General features: G+C 41.5%; 2 protein-coding genes across 2 annotated transcripts in view; one reads left to right on the top strand and one right to left on the bottom strand.

The window, feature by feature from the left end:
• Positions 1 to 243: 243 nt before the first annotated feature.
• FANCD2 (Fanconi anemia, complementation group D2) overlaps positions 244 to 14285 on the top strand; it is a gene marked incomplete at its 5' end in the record, with an annotated part of 33318 nt that continues 19276 nt past the window's right edge. Inside the window, 9 exons of the mRNA XM_011994149.1 lie at positions 244 to 344; positions 717 to 832; positions 2072 to 2180; positions 5476 to 5586; positions 5852 to 5961; positions 7127 to 7270; positions 10390 to 10506; positions 13374 to 13502; positions 13620 to 13738. Coding sequence (XP_011849539.1) covers positions 244 to 344; positions 717 to 832; positions 2072 to 2180; positions 5476 to 5586; positions 5852 to 5961; positions 7127 to 7270; positions 10390 to 10506; positions 13374 to 13502; positions 13620 to 13738 — 1056 coding nt within the window. The remainder of the gene's footprint in view (positions 345 to 716; positions 833 to 2071; positions 2181 to 5475; positions 5587 to 5851; positions 5962 to 7126; positions 7271 to 10389; positions 10507 to 13373; positions 13503 to 13619; positions 13739 to 14285) is intronic.
• Positions 13594 to 14285, bottom strand: part of FANCD2OS (FANCD2 opposite strand) — a 33428-nt gene continuing 32736 nt past the window's right edge. The window contains exon 3 of the mRNA XM_011994144.1: positions 13594 to 13805. The gene's annotated coding sequence lies outside the window, so the exon portion shown is untranslated. The remainder of the gene's footprint in view (positions 13806 to 14285) is intronic.

Here is a 14285-nt window from a genome sequence, read left to right as displayed (position 1 = left end):
TAAAAATACAAAAATTAGTCGGACAGTGTGGTGTGCGCCTATAATCCCAGCTACTCAGGAGGCCGAGGCAGGAGAATTGCTTGAACCTGGGAGGCAGAGGTTTCAGTGAGCTGAGATCACACCACTGCACTCCAGCCTGGGTGACAGAGCAAGACTCTGTCTCAAAAAAAAAGTTGTGCTTCCTATGTATGTAGAGTCATATACCTATTAAGTGTGGTCTAGAAATTTATTTTTCCTTCTCAGATTGGTGTCTCCACTGTGCCTGGCTCCCTATTTCCGATTACTGAGACTTTGTGTGGAGAGACAGCATAACGGAAACTTGGAGGAGATTGATGGTCTACTAGGTATAGGATGAAGTCATCAGATCCTTTCTTCTTTGTACTCTTTCTTTGGTAAACTTAGGGAAAGGGCATATCAGTACATGGTATATGTGGGAAGGAATAATTTTTTAACCTCAACAGAGTAGTTTAGCATTGGAATTCCAAAGACAAAATAGTGCATACAGAATCCCATTATGTTAACAAATCAATTGTTACAAAAACTTTCTAATTATATTTGTTGATTGCCATATGATATGCAAATATTTTAATCAGATCTTGGCCTTCAAATGTGAGTTAAAGGGGAAAGTAAATAGCAAGCAGAGCTAGCTCCAGAGGCAACCTCCAGGTTTTATTGGCTTGCACTAAAGGTAGTTGGAAATGTTTGTTCTCTCTCAGATTGTCCTATATTCCTAACTGACCTGGAGCCTGGAGAGAGGCTGGAGTCCATGTCTGCTAAAGAGCGTGCATTCATGTGTTCTCTCCTATTTCTTACTCTCAACTGGTTCCGAGAGGTAAGCAGAGTTAATACGATGTTTCACTTATTGTCCGTAGTTTTTCTCAAAACTATTTTCTTAGTTCTCGCAAGATTCCCTAGAAGTCTTCACCAAGCACTAACCCCCTTGTGCTTCTCTAGCTGTTATGTCCCACCACTCCCCAATTATATGATCCTCCTTATGTAGCCAAATCAGAATACTTAGAATTCACTTCACATTGCCCACGTTTTATTTCCTCCAAGCTGCCTTCTGCCTAGAATGACCTTCTCACCTTCTTCACTGTAGAACTACTGTCCATCCTAGCACAGGCATATGCCTATTGTTTTGATTCAGTGAGTGGTGGTAGTTTCCCTCCCATTAGAACATATTTGTGTTTAGTGATAATGACAATGATGACAACATCTTATGTCTCTATCTCACTGACTTCCTCTCACATGTTATTTCAGGAATGTTTATGCACTTGAATGAGCTTATTTGATTACCACATCTCTATTGTGATATGGGCAGGAATACTATTGTCCTCATTTTACACAAATGAATTTCAAGTATAGGGAGTTCAAAGTCATTAAAAATTTTTAAGTACTTACACTGTACCAAGTGCTGGACTCATTTCTTTATGAAGAAAATCTTAGAAAGGTTAAAGATTCAGCCAAGGTCACACAGTTAGTAAGGAGCAGAATAGAACTTGTTTCACCAAATTATGTGCTCTCTGGCTATTCCAGCTTGTAACATAACTAGTAATAAGTAAAACTAGGGTCACAAGCCTAATCTCCTTCACTTTTTGTTTTTTTGAGATGGAGTCTTGCTGTGTCACCCTGGCTGGAGTGCAGTGGCTCAATCTCGGCTCACCGCAACCTCCGTTTCCCAGGTTCAGGCAATTCTCCTGCCTCAGCCTCCCTAGTAGCTGGGATTACAGACATGTGCCACCATGCCCAGCTAATTTTTGTATTTTTGGTAGAGATGGGCTTTCACCATGTTGGCCAGACTGGTCTCGAACTCCTGGCCTCAAGTGATCCTCCTGCCTTGGCCTCCCAAAGTGCTGGGATTATAAACGTGAGCCACCGCGCCTGGCTGAATCTCCTATATTTTGGCCCAGAAATTATTTTTCTCTATACCACCTTGCTGAGGACAGTTCTATTACAGACTAAACTCAAAGATCCTGCTTTTCATAGACATCTCTCAGCTCTGGATAAATAATACAAACAAGGTTAAAATCTGAACATTTGGAAGTATGACAGTGTAATTTGTACTTTGCAGATTGTGAATGCCTTCTGCCAGGAAACGTCACCTGAGATGAAGGGGAAGGTGCTCACCCGGTTAAAGCACATTGTAGAACTGCAAATAATCCTGGAAAAGTACTTGGCAGGTAAGGGACATGTCCTATACTGGTAGTCCTACTAGGCCAGTAGTGAGGCAATAAAGTGCTTAGCTTTCCCTGATACCAAAACCAGACAAAGACACATCAAAAAAAGAAACCTCAGCTGGGTGTGGTGGCTCATGCCTGTGATCCCAGCACTTTGGGAGGCCAAGACGGGCAGATCATGAGGTCAGGAGATCGAGACCATCCTCACTAACACGGTGAAACCCTGTCTCTACTGAAAATACAAAAAAAATTAGCCGGGCGTAGTGATGGGCACCTGTAGTCCCAGCTACTTGGGAGGCTGCGGCAGGAGAATGGTGTGAACCCAGGAGGCGGAGCTTGCAGTGAGCCAAGATCACGCCACTGCACCTGTCTCTTATACACATCTAGATGTGTATAAGAGACAGCCTGTAATCCCAGCTACTCAGGAGGCTGAGACAGGAGAATCGCTTGAACCTAGGAGGCGGAGGTTGCAGTGAGCCAAGATTGCGCCACTGCACTCCAGCCTGGGTGACAGAGCAAGACTCCCATCTCAAAAACAAACAAAAAAAAGATCATTCATCATGGCCAAATGGGATGATTTATCCCAGGGATGCAAGGATTGTTCAACATACATAAATCAATGTGATACATCCTATCAACAGAATGAAGGACAAAAGCCACCTGATATTTAACTTGATGCTTAAAAAATTTTTTTAAAATTCAACTTCCCTTCATCATAAAAAAAGTCTCTCAGAAAACTGGGTATAGACCCATAGCTACTATTAAACTGAACAGGGAAAAACTGAAAGCCTTTTCTCTAAGATCTGGAACAAGACAAGGATACCCACTTATATAATACCACTATTATACAATACAGTATTGGAAGTCCAAGCTAGAACAATTAAGAGAAAGAAAGGAAGGGCACCAAATTATAAAGGAAAATGTTAAATTATACTTGTTTGCAGATATGATCTTATATTTGGAAAAGCCTAAAGACTCCATTAAAAAACTATTAGATAAATTTAGTAAAGTTGCAAGATACAAACTCATCATATAAAAATGAGTAGCATTTCTGTATACCAACAACTAAGAATCTGAAAATTATCAAGAAAGTAATCCATTTACAATAGCTACAAATAAAACAAACAAAAGTTACAAATAAAATAGGAATAAACTTAACCAAAGAAGTGAAAGAGCACTACAATGAGAACTATGAAACATTGATGCAAGAAATTGAAGAGCAAATAAAAAAGGGAAAGATGCTTCATGTTCATGGATCGGAAGAATTAATAGTGTTAAAATTTCCATACTACCCAACACAATCTACAGATTCAAGGTAATCCCTATCAAAATACCAATGAGATTCTTCACAGAAATAGAAAAAAAAAATCCTAAAATTTATATAGAACCACTGAAGACCCAGAATAGCCAAAGCTGTCCTGAGTAAAATGAATGAAACTGGAGGAATCACATTACCTGACTTCAAATTATACTACAGAGCTATAGTAACCAAAACAGCATGGTGCTGGCATAAAAACAGATGCATACACCAGTGGAACAGAAGAGAGCCCAGAAATAAATCCATATACCTACAATGAACTCATTCTAAGCAAAGGTGCCAAGAATATACATTGGGGAAGGACACTGTCTTCAATAAATGGTGTTGGGAAAACTGGACATCCATGTGCAGAAGAATGAAACTAGACCCCTATCTCTTGCCATATAGAAAAATCAAAACGGATTGTAGACTTAAATCTAAGACTTCAAATTATGAAACTACTAACAACAACAATAACAAAAAACATTCAGAAAACTCTTCAGGACATTAGAGTGGACAAAGATTTCTTGAGGAATACCGTACAAACACAGGCAACCAAAGCAAAAATGGACAAATTGGATCACATTAAGTTAAAAAGTTAAGTTCCTTTCCTCTGCATAGCAAAGGAAACACCAAAGTGAAGACACAGCCCACAGAAAGGGAGAAAATATTTGCAAACTATGTACTGACAAGGGATTAATAACTAGAATATATAAAGATAGGAAAAAAATTTATTCGGATTGAAAAATGGGTAAAAGGTCTGAATAGACATTCCTCAAAACAAGACATACAAATGGTGGATATATGAAAACGTGCTAAACATCACTAAGCATCAGAGAAATGCAAATCAAAACTGCCATGAGATATCATCTCACCCTAGTTAAGATGGCTTTTATCCAAAAGACAGGCAATAACAAATGCTGGTGAGAATATGGAGAAAAGACAACCTTTGTACGCTGTTGGTGGGAATGTAAATTAGTACAAGCACTATGGAAAACAGTTTGGAGTTTCCTCAAAAAACTAAAAATAGAATCACTATATGATCCAGGAATGCCACTGATAGGTGTATACCCAAAAGAAAGGAAATCAGTATACCAAGGAGATATCTGCACTCCCATGTTTATTGCAGTGCTATTCACAATAGTCAAGATTTGGAAGCAACCTAAGTGTCCATCTGTGGGTGAATGGATAAAATGTGGTACATATACACAATGGAGTACTATTCAGCCATGAAAAACAATGAGCTCCTGTTGTTTGCAATAATACAGATGGAATTGGAGGACATTATGTTAAGTGAAATAGGCCAGGCACAACATGTTTTCACATATTTGTGGGAGCTGAAAATTAAAATAATTTGACTCATGGAGATAGAGTAGAAGGATGGTTACCAGAGGCTGGGGAGGGTAATGGTGGTTGGGGGACTAGGAAAAATGGTAGGGTGGTTAATAGGTTCAAAAATATAGTTAGATAGAATGAATAAGATCCTTACTACAACCTCTGCCTCCTGGGTTCAGGCAGTTCTCCTGCCTCAACCTCCCGAGTAGCTGCTATTACAGGCACCTGCCAGCACACCCGGCTCATTTTTGTAGTTTTGGTAGAGACAGGGTTACACCATGTTGGCCAGACTGGTGTCAAACTCCTGACCTCAGGTGATCCACCCGCCTTGGCCTCCCAAAGTGCTTGGGATTACAGGCGTGAGCCACCCTGCCTGGCCACCATTTGGATTTTAAATGTTTGTTTTAGTTTTTATCTGTTTGTTAGTTATATATCATTATTTAAAGTTGTTTTATGATAATTTATCATAATATGATATTTCTGTGTTATCTCTGGCCATTTTGCTATGCCAAAACAATGTCAGATGACTTGAATATGTCTTATAAGCATTCAGCCACACTTGGTAATTTTGGAAACTAGTTTTTAGCCAATGGAGTGACTGAATTTCAAGTCTAATGGTGGCGTGTAATTGGTACTCATTGAGCTTCAACCTGCTCTTTGTTTCAGTCACCCCAGACTATATCCCTCCTCTTGGAAACTTTGACGTGGAAACTTTAGATATAACACCTCATACTGTTACTGCTATTTCAGCAAAAATCAGAAAGAAAGGAAAAATAGGTAAGTATGTTCTTTTCCTCGTCTTCTGTCTCTAAATGAGCTGCATTGAATTAACCTAAAAGTTATGTGTATCATGGCATAAATAATTGGAGCAATTGTATAACTGAACCCTTTGTTAGATTTATAAATACACTGTAATTTAGGGTTATAAAATTAACTTTTCTACCTCTAGGCAGTTCCCAACAGGTTGTTTTCTGAGGGCAATGATATTTGGCTGACATGATTATTAATTACTTGAGTCATTTTTCTCTTTTTAATATAAAAGAAAGGAAACAAAAAGCAGATGGTAGCAAGACATCCTCCTCTGACACAATTTCAGAAGAGAAAAATTCAGAATGTGACCCTACACCATCTCATAGAGGCCAGCTGAACAAGGTATTGGACTGATGGGTATCCATGAAGGTTTGTGACATCCAAATGAGAGTAGCAGAACCCCAACTTTATTCTCTGCATTTTACAAAGAAAAAGAAAATTAGGAAACAGCAAGCCAAAACTCTCTTAGGCCTTGGAGTAATCTCCTTAGTAGCAAAGTTCAGATTAGACTGTAGGTCCTTATTCCTGCCACACACCGTTGACTGTTTTTTCTAATTATTTTCTTGACTGTTTTAGTCCCTTTTTTGTATCCCAGCAATACATTGAATTCTCTCTTGAGGTACTTGATTATCATTAGTTCCCTTTTACTTTACATTTGTACTGTTCGCAGAATGAGTTTCATGTGTTTGAAATTTCCTGGACCACATGGATCCCAATTATTTCTGTTTATCAGCTACCATTTATTGTGTATTTATTAGGTATAGTTTCTCTAAGAGCCCAAGTTTAATATTAATACCACATTTAATGAATAAGGAAACTAAGACCCAGGGAAGACAAGTGCCCAAAGTCACACAGTTAATAAATGCTGGAGCTAGGATTTGAAGCCAGACCATTCTGGCCCCTAAGCTCACAGTTTTTTTTCTTTTTTTTTTTTTTTTTTCTGAGATGGAGTCTCGCACTGTCACCCAGGCTGGAGTGCAGTGGTGCCATCTCGGCTCACTGCAACCTCCACCTCCTGGGTTCAAGTGATTCTCCTACCTCAGCCTCCCGAGTAGCTGGGACTACAGGCATACACCACCACACCCAGCTAATTTTTATACTTTTAGTAGAGACGGGGTTTCACCATCTTGGCCAGGCTGGTCTCAAACTCCTGACCTCGTGATCCACCTGCCTCAGCCTCCCAAAGTGCTGGGATTACAGGCATGAACCACCATGCCCGGCCAGCTCACAGTTTTCTACACTAGACCTAAATGCCTTGATTTGCCTAATAGATCATCCCTAAATAGAAACCAGCTAAGGGTCTTGATGTGTGACTTGTATCCCCATCTTAAATTAGGTGCTCTGTCTTGGGAATATTTAGGGACTTTTGCTAGAGAAATTTGTTATTATAATAAAAATGTAATTTTTTGCATTAAATAAATGCATATTTGCACTTTGAAGTTTTTATTAAAATTTGATTAATATAGAAGATTTATTTATTCTCTTTGTTGCCGTGACTTCCCCATAGGAGTTCACAGGGAAGGAAGAAAAGACATCATTGTTACTACATAATTACCATGCTTTTTTCCGAGAGCTGGACATTGAGGTCTTCTCTATTCTACATTGTGGACTTGTGACCAAGTTCATCTTAGATACTGAAATGCACACTGAAGTAAGTGACAGGCTAGGATCTCAGAATTTAATCTTCTTTCAGAAAGTTCCTCAGGTCTATTCTTATTTCACAAAGAACACTGTGACACTGAGGAGAGAAGTTAGACTGACTGTATAAGCCTTTATATGTGAAAGTAATGATGAATAATCATCCTTATCATATTGGTGTTTGTAAGTCATAAGGATTTTAAAAATGTGTCAGACATAAAATATGCCAATGATGTGATCCTTACGTTTAGGTTACTACTACTACTACTACTACTATTACTACTACTACTACTACTACTACTACTGCTAATAAGCTACTTAGATTATTTTTGTAGAGGAGCACTTTTCTGGTTCTTAGAGGTCATTGCCCTTTTCACTTTTTCACATTTGTTCAGCACCCGACAGGTGCTTACTGAGTCCTATTTTGTGTCTGCCACTAATCAAGGTACTTGCATTTTAGTAGTACATAGAGCATGATGCTTGCCTTCAAATAGCTTCTAATCTAATCGAAGAAGTGGAAATAGCTAGCAGTACCATAGCTTTATTATTATTAATTTTTTTAATAGTTCAGACAGTGAGGTCCACATTGAAAAAAACCAGGGACAGTTAGTCTACAAGTCCCCAAGACAAACAGTCAAATACAGCCTCCTTTCTCAGCTACAGTAAAGAAACCACCAAGGCTAGACTTAAAATTGAACCCATATTCCTTAGGGCCTGTTTTAATTGCTTTTGTAAAATAATTTTCTCTAGAGGCAGCCCGTCTCATCCCAAATAAGACTATTTCTCCACTCCTCCACAGAACCTCTCACTTCTTTTTTTTTTTTTTTTTGAGACAGTCTCGCTCTGTGGCCCAGGCTGAAGTGAAATGGCGCGATCTCCATTCACTGCAAGCTCTGCCTCCTGGGTTCACGCCATTCTGCTGCCACTTCAGCCTCCTGAATAGCTAGGACTACAGGCGCCAGCCACCTTGCCCAGCTAATTTTTTGTATTTTTAGTAGAGACGGGGTTTCACTGTTGTTAGCTAGGATGGTCTCGATTTCCTGACCTTGTGATCCACCCACCTTGGCCTCCGAAAGTGCTGGGATTACAGATGTGAGCCACTGCACCCAGCCATATTTTTTTTTTATCTTTCTACATCATCTCACCCTTAGGAGATTCCACATAAATGTTTATTGAGTGAGCAGTTTGCAATGAGACTGTATTTCACCCATTCTGCTTCTGGCAGTGTAATGTAGTTATTACACTGGGATCACTCTGGGATCCTGCCCAGAGTTAATAGTAGCAAAACATTAGAGGAAGAGAAGTATGAAAGGATTATTTAATGAACAGACAAAAGTGAAATTCCTTTGAATTAGTCTTTTTTTTTTTTTCCAAACTCTGCGTGTGGCATTCAAAGTCATTTTTTTAATCACAGGATATTTAGGAAATGCATCTTGGATCCACAACTGGAAAGGTATACAGAGGAATTTATAGAGAAAAAGTATGTCTTCTAAACTATACTGTCTTGAATTCTTATTTTACTATTCAGAATATTTATTTTGGACATGCTTGACTTTATTATATGACAGAGCATAATAGCTATCCTTTATATGAGATGGGTGCAATTTCCTCCTTTGCCTCTTTTTTCTTTTTAGAGACAGAGTCTTGCTCTGTCACCCAGGCTAAAGTGCAGTGGCAAGATCATAGCTCACTGCAACCTTGAACTCCTGGATTCAAGGATCAAGTGATTCTCCCACCTTAGCCTTCCAAGTATCTAGGGCCACTGGCATGCCCAACTACACCCAGCTAGTTTTTTTGTTTGTTTGTTGGAGACAGAGTCTTGCTCTGTCCATCAGGCTGGAGTACGGTGGCGGGATCTTGGCTCACTGCAGCCTCTTCCTCCTGAGCTCAAGCGATTCTCCTGCCTCAGCCTCCCAAGTATCTGCGATTACAGGTGCCCACCACCACATTGGCTAATTTTTGTATTTTTAATAGAGAGGGGATTTCACCATATTGGCCAGGCTGGTCTCAGACTCCTGACGTCAAATGATCTGCCCTCCTTGACCTCCCAAAGTACTGGGAGTTTGAGACCAGCCTAGGTAACACAGTGAGACCTGTCTCTACAAAAAGTAAAAAAAAAGAAAAAAAAAAAAAATAGCCAAGCGTGGTGACGCACACCTGTGATCCCAGCTACCTGGGCAGCTGAGGTGGGACCATCACTTGAGTCCAGGAGGTTGAGGCTGCAGTGAGCTGTGAACACAATATTGCACTCCAGCCTGAGCAACAGAGCAAGACCCTGTCTCAAAAATAAGTAAATAAATAAATAAAAGTCAAATTATTTACCCGGCCAGGCGCGGTGGCTCACACCTCTAATCACAGCACTTTGGGAGACCGAGACAGGTGTATCACCTGAGGTCAAGAGTTTGAGACCAACCTGGCCAACGTGATGAAACACGTCTGTACTAAAAATACAAAAATTAGGCTGGTGGTGGGCACCTGTAATCCCAGCTGCTTGGGAGGCTGAGACAGGAGAATTGCTTGAACCTGGGATGCAGAGCTTGTAGTGAGCCAAGATCATGCCACTGCCCTCCAGTCTAGGAGACAGAACAAGACTCTGTCTCAAAAAAAAGTTTTTTTTTCACCCATTGGAAAGTATTAACATGAAATAGCCAGGTGTGGTGGCTCATGCCTGTCCATAATCCCAATACCTTGAGAGACCAAGGCAGGAGGTTTGCTTGAGCCCAGGAGTTTGAAACCAGCCTGGGCAACAAAGTGAGACCCCATCTGTATAAAAAAAATTTAAAAATTAGCTGAGCCCAGGTGTGCTGGTCATACCTGTAATTCTGGCACACTGGGAGGCTGAGGCAGAAGGATCATCTGAGCCCAGGAGTTTGAGACCAGCTCGGGCAATATACTGAGACCTCATTTCTTATTAATTTAAAAAAAAAAAAAATGTAGCTGGGCATGGTTTCGTGTGCCTGTAGTCCCAGCTACTCAGGAGGCTGAGATGGGAGGATAACTTGGGCCCAGGAGTTCAAGGCTGGAATGGCTATGATCTTGCCACTGCACATTTACAAAAAAGAAAGAAAGAAAAAAAATTATCATGAAATGACTAGGACATTCTTGGAACTAATCCTTTCCTCCATGTGACAGGCGACAGAAGTTGTGCAACTTGGGCCCGCTGAGCTACTTTTCTTGCTAGAAGATCTCTCCCAGAAGCTGGAGAATATGCTGACACCTCCTACTGCCAGGAGAGTCCCCTTTTTCAAGGTTAGTATAGGCAGAAGCAGATGACTTGGGCTTAGTGGATTTGGGAACAAAGGAGGTATTAGTGATGAAAAAGTTGTCACTTTCTCTGGCTTTGTGTTTGGGTCACTGTGTAGCATGGGTGCAGCCGTATTGCCAGACAGTATTCATCTTGCTTTATTTATTTATTTATTTTGAGACAGAGTCTCACTCTGTCACACAGGTTGGAGTGCAGTGAAGTGATCTCAGCTCACGGCAAGCTCCGCCTCCCGGGTTCATGCCATTCTCCTGCCTCAGCCTCCCAAGTGTCTGGGACTACAGACACCCACCACCACGCCTGGCTAATTTTTTTAGTATAGACGGGGTTTCACCATTTTAGCCAGGATGGTCTCAATCTCCTGACTTCATGATCCACCCCCCTTGGCCCCCCAAAGTGCTGGGATTACAGGCGTGAGCCACCAACGCCCGGCCTCATCTTGCTTTAAAAAGGAAGTCTGAAAGCTGGGCCCGATAGCTCACGCCTGTAATCCCAGCACTTTGGGAGGCCGAGGAGGGCAGATCACTTGAGTTCAGGAGTTCGAGACCAGCCTGGCCAACATGGTGAAACCCCATCTCTACTAAAAATACAAAAAGAACTAGTAGGCATGGTGGTGCAGCTATATAGTCCCAGCTACTTGGCAGGCTGAGGCATGGGGAGGCGGAAGTTGCAGTGAGCTGAGATTGCACTACCGCACTCCAGTCCGGGCGGCAGATTTCGTCTCAAACCAACAAAAAGTCTACCTGTGCAGTGGCTCACACTTGTAATCCCAGCACATTAGAAGGCCGAGGCAGGTGGATCACCTGAGGTCAGGAGTTTGAGACCAGCCTGGCCAACGTGGCAAGAGCCTGTCTCTACTAAAAATACAAAAATAATTAGCCAGGTATGGTGGCGCATGCTTGTAGTCCCAGGTACTTGGGAGACTGAGGCAGAAGATTTGCTTGACCCCAGGAGGTAGACGCTGCAGTGAGCCAAGATCATGCTACTGCACTCTAGCCTGGGCATTAGAATGAGACTCTGTCTCAGAAATTTAAAAAAAATAAAAAAATAAAAAGGAAGTCTGAAACAGAAAATAGAAAGGCACTTGGAATAAGAAATGTATTTCTTTTTTTGAGACAGTCTCGCTCTGTTGCCCAGGCTGGAATACAGTGGCACGATCTTGGCTCACTGCAGCCTCTGCCTCCTGGGTTCAAGCAATTCTCATGCCTCAGCCTCCTGAGTAGCTGGGGACTAGAGGCGCGCACCACCATGCCCAGCTAATTTTTGTATTTTTAGTAGAGAAGGGGTTTTAACATGTTCGTCAGGCTGATCTCAAACTCCTGACCTCATGATCCGCCCACCTCGGCCTCCCAAAGTGCTGGAATTACAGGCGTGAGCACCACGCCCGACCTACAAAGTGTATTTCTAAATGCCCTAAACATTCCTGAATCCTGTTCTTTACTTGAATTTTGGTTTCAACAGCCTCCCAAACTAAGCCCGGGCCCATGCCTCAATGTAGTAGTAAGCTGTCTAGAGCGGCCAGAACTTCAGATGTGTATGTAGTGTACGAACATGCACCTAATATCCGGGGAAGCAGTTGGATGGTGCATATAACTAAATAAGAAAATCTTGGATATAAGCATTTTAAACATCAATATATCCAGTTTCTTGATTCCTTCTTCTTTTTTTTTTTTTTTTTTTGAGTTGGAGTCTTCCTCTGTTGCCAGGCTGGAGTGCAGTGACTTGATCTTGGCTCGCTGCAACCTCCGCCTCCCAGGTTCAAGCGATTCTCCTGCCTCAGCCTCCCAAGTAGCTGGGACTACAGGCACACGCCACCATGCCCGGCTAATTTTTTTATTTTTAGTAAAGACGGGGTTTCACCATGTTGGCCAGGATTGTCTCAATCTCTTGACCTCGTAATCCGCCTGCCTCAGCCTCCCGAAGTGCTGGGATTACAGGCGAGAGCCACAGTGCCCAGCAATTCATTCTTCTTTGTATTCACTATTGGCTCTACTTTTTGAGACAGGGCTTTGCTATATTGCCCAGGCTGGAGTGTAGTGGCACAATCTTGGCTCACTGAAACCTCCACCTCCTGGATTCAAGTAATCCTCCCACCTCAGCCTCCTGAGTAGCTTGGAGTATAGGCATGTGCCACCACACTCAGCTAATTTTTGTATTTTTTGTAAATAAGAGTTTCAGCATGTTGCCCAGGCTTTTACATTTTTTTTATTTGTTTGTTTTTCAATTATAAGAGGGAGGCAGGACACAGTGGCTCACGCCTTTAACCCCAACACTTTGGGAGGCCAAGATGGTGGATTGCTTGAGCTCAGGCGTTCGAGACCAGCCTGGGCAATGTGGTTAAACCCCATCTCTACAAAAATTACAAAAACTAGCCATGTTTGTTGGCATGTGCCTGTGGTCTCAGCTACTTGGGAGGCTGAGGTGAGAGGATCACTTGAACCCAGGAATTCAAGGCTGCAGTGAGCTGTGATCGTGCCACTGCACTCCAGCCTGGGTGACAGAGCAGAACCTTGTCTCAAAAAGAAAAAAAAAAAGTTATAAGAAGGAGTCGATTGCTCTACATTTGTCAACCTAAATGATTTCTACTTTTATGTGACCTTTATCTGATTAGTTATGATAGGGCTATATGTCTCAATCAAACACTGTTCCTCCTCTACAAAAGCCAATCTCTCAGTCATTAGAAGATGGAGCAAGATTTTTATCCCTCTGTTAGAATATAGTCTTAGGTGAACAACTCATTTCTCCCATCCTCTCCTACCTGGTGACACAGGTTTGACTTAACTCCATTGCGAACCCTTAGTTTCTGAGAAGCTATCCAGCAATTTCTTCACTCATAACTCTGAATTTATTATAGAACAAAGGAAGCCGAAATATTGGATTCTCACATCTCCAACAGAGATCTGCCCAAGAAATTGTTCATTGTGTTTTTCAACTGGTGACCCCAATGTGTAACCACCTGGAGAACATTCACAACTATTTTCAGGTCAGAAGCCTAGACTTAGAAGCCACTAAGCAAATATGAGGTTTTATTTTTGGCTGGGAAAAAGGAAAATGAGGACAATTACTGAAGCAACTGTCCTAAAATCATTTTTATTTTTAGTGTTTAGCTGCTGAGAATCATGGTGTAGTTGATGGACCAGGAATGAAAGTTCAGGAGTACCACATAATGTCTTCCTGCTATCAAAGGCTGCTGCAGATTTTTCATGGGCTTTTTGCTTGGTAAGTATGTGGGAAGTGTGGAGAGAAATGATTATATACTTGCTTTTACTTAACAGTCACCAAGGCACTGAAATGTAGAAAAGAAAGAAAAGGTTCAAAAACCTTATGTAAATATGGTTCTTTAATTTTGTGGGAGTGTTCTTGTCTGTATTATTTCATTTGATCTTATACCCTCTGAGTCCTTTGGAGTCACTATTGTTAACCATTTGACAAATTAGGTGACTTGCTGATGAGCTGACATATAACAGATCTGGCCATCTGATCCTCAGTCCAGTTTCCTTTAGCATGCTTTAATTCCAGATTGTTTGGTGATGAGCTGAACACAGTGTGAGCTGGACTATTCCATGATACCTTCATGGAAACAGTGGGACTCGAGGGAACCCCAGAAGGGTACATGGCCTTTAGAGAGATAAAGGAAGGAGGTGGAAGGTACAACATGGACAAAAGTAGAACTAAGGGAGGTGTGCCCCTTAAATACTTTTGTTCATCAGGGACAGACCTTGGGCTCTCTGTTCTCATTATACAAGATTTCTGGGCCGGGCGCGGT

Source organism: Mandrillus leucophaeus, unplaced genomic scaffold (genome assembly GCF_000951045.1).
Source record: "Mandrillus leucophaeus isolate KB7577 unplaced genomic scaffold, Mleu.le_1.0 Scaffold442, whole genome shotgun sequence".
Lineage (NCBI taxonomy): Eukaryota > Metazoa > Chordata > Mammalia > Primates > Cercopithecidae > Mandrillus > Mandrillus leucophaeus.
Note: the sequence above shows the minus strand (reverse complement) of the source record. Positions and strands in the feature narration are given on the sequence as shown.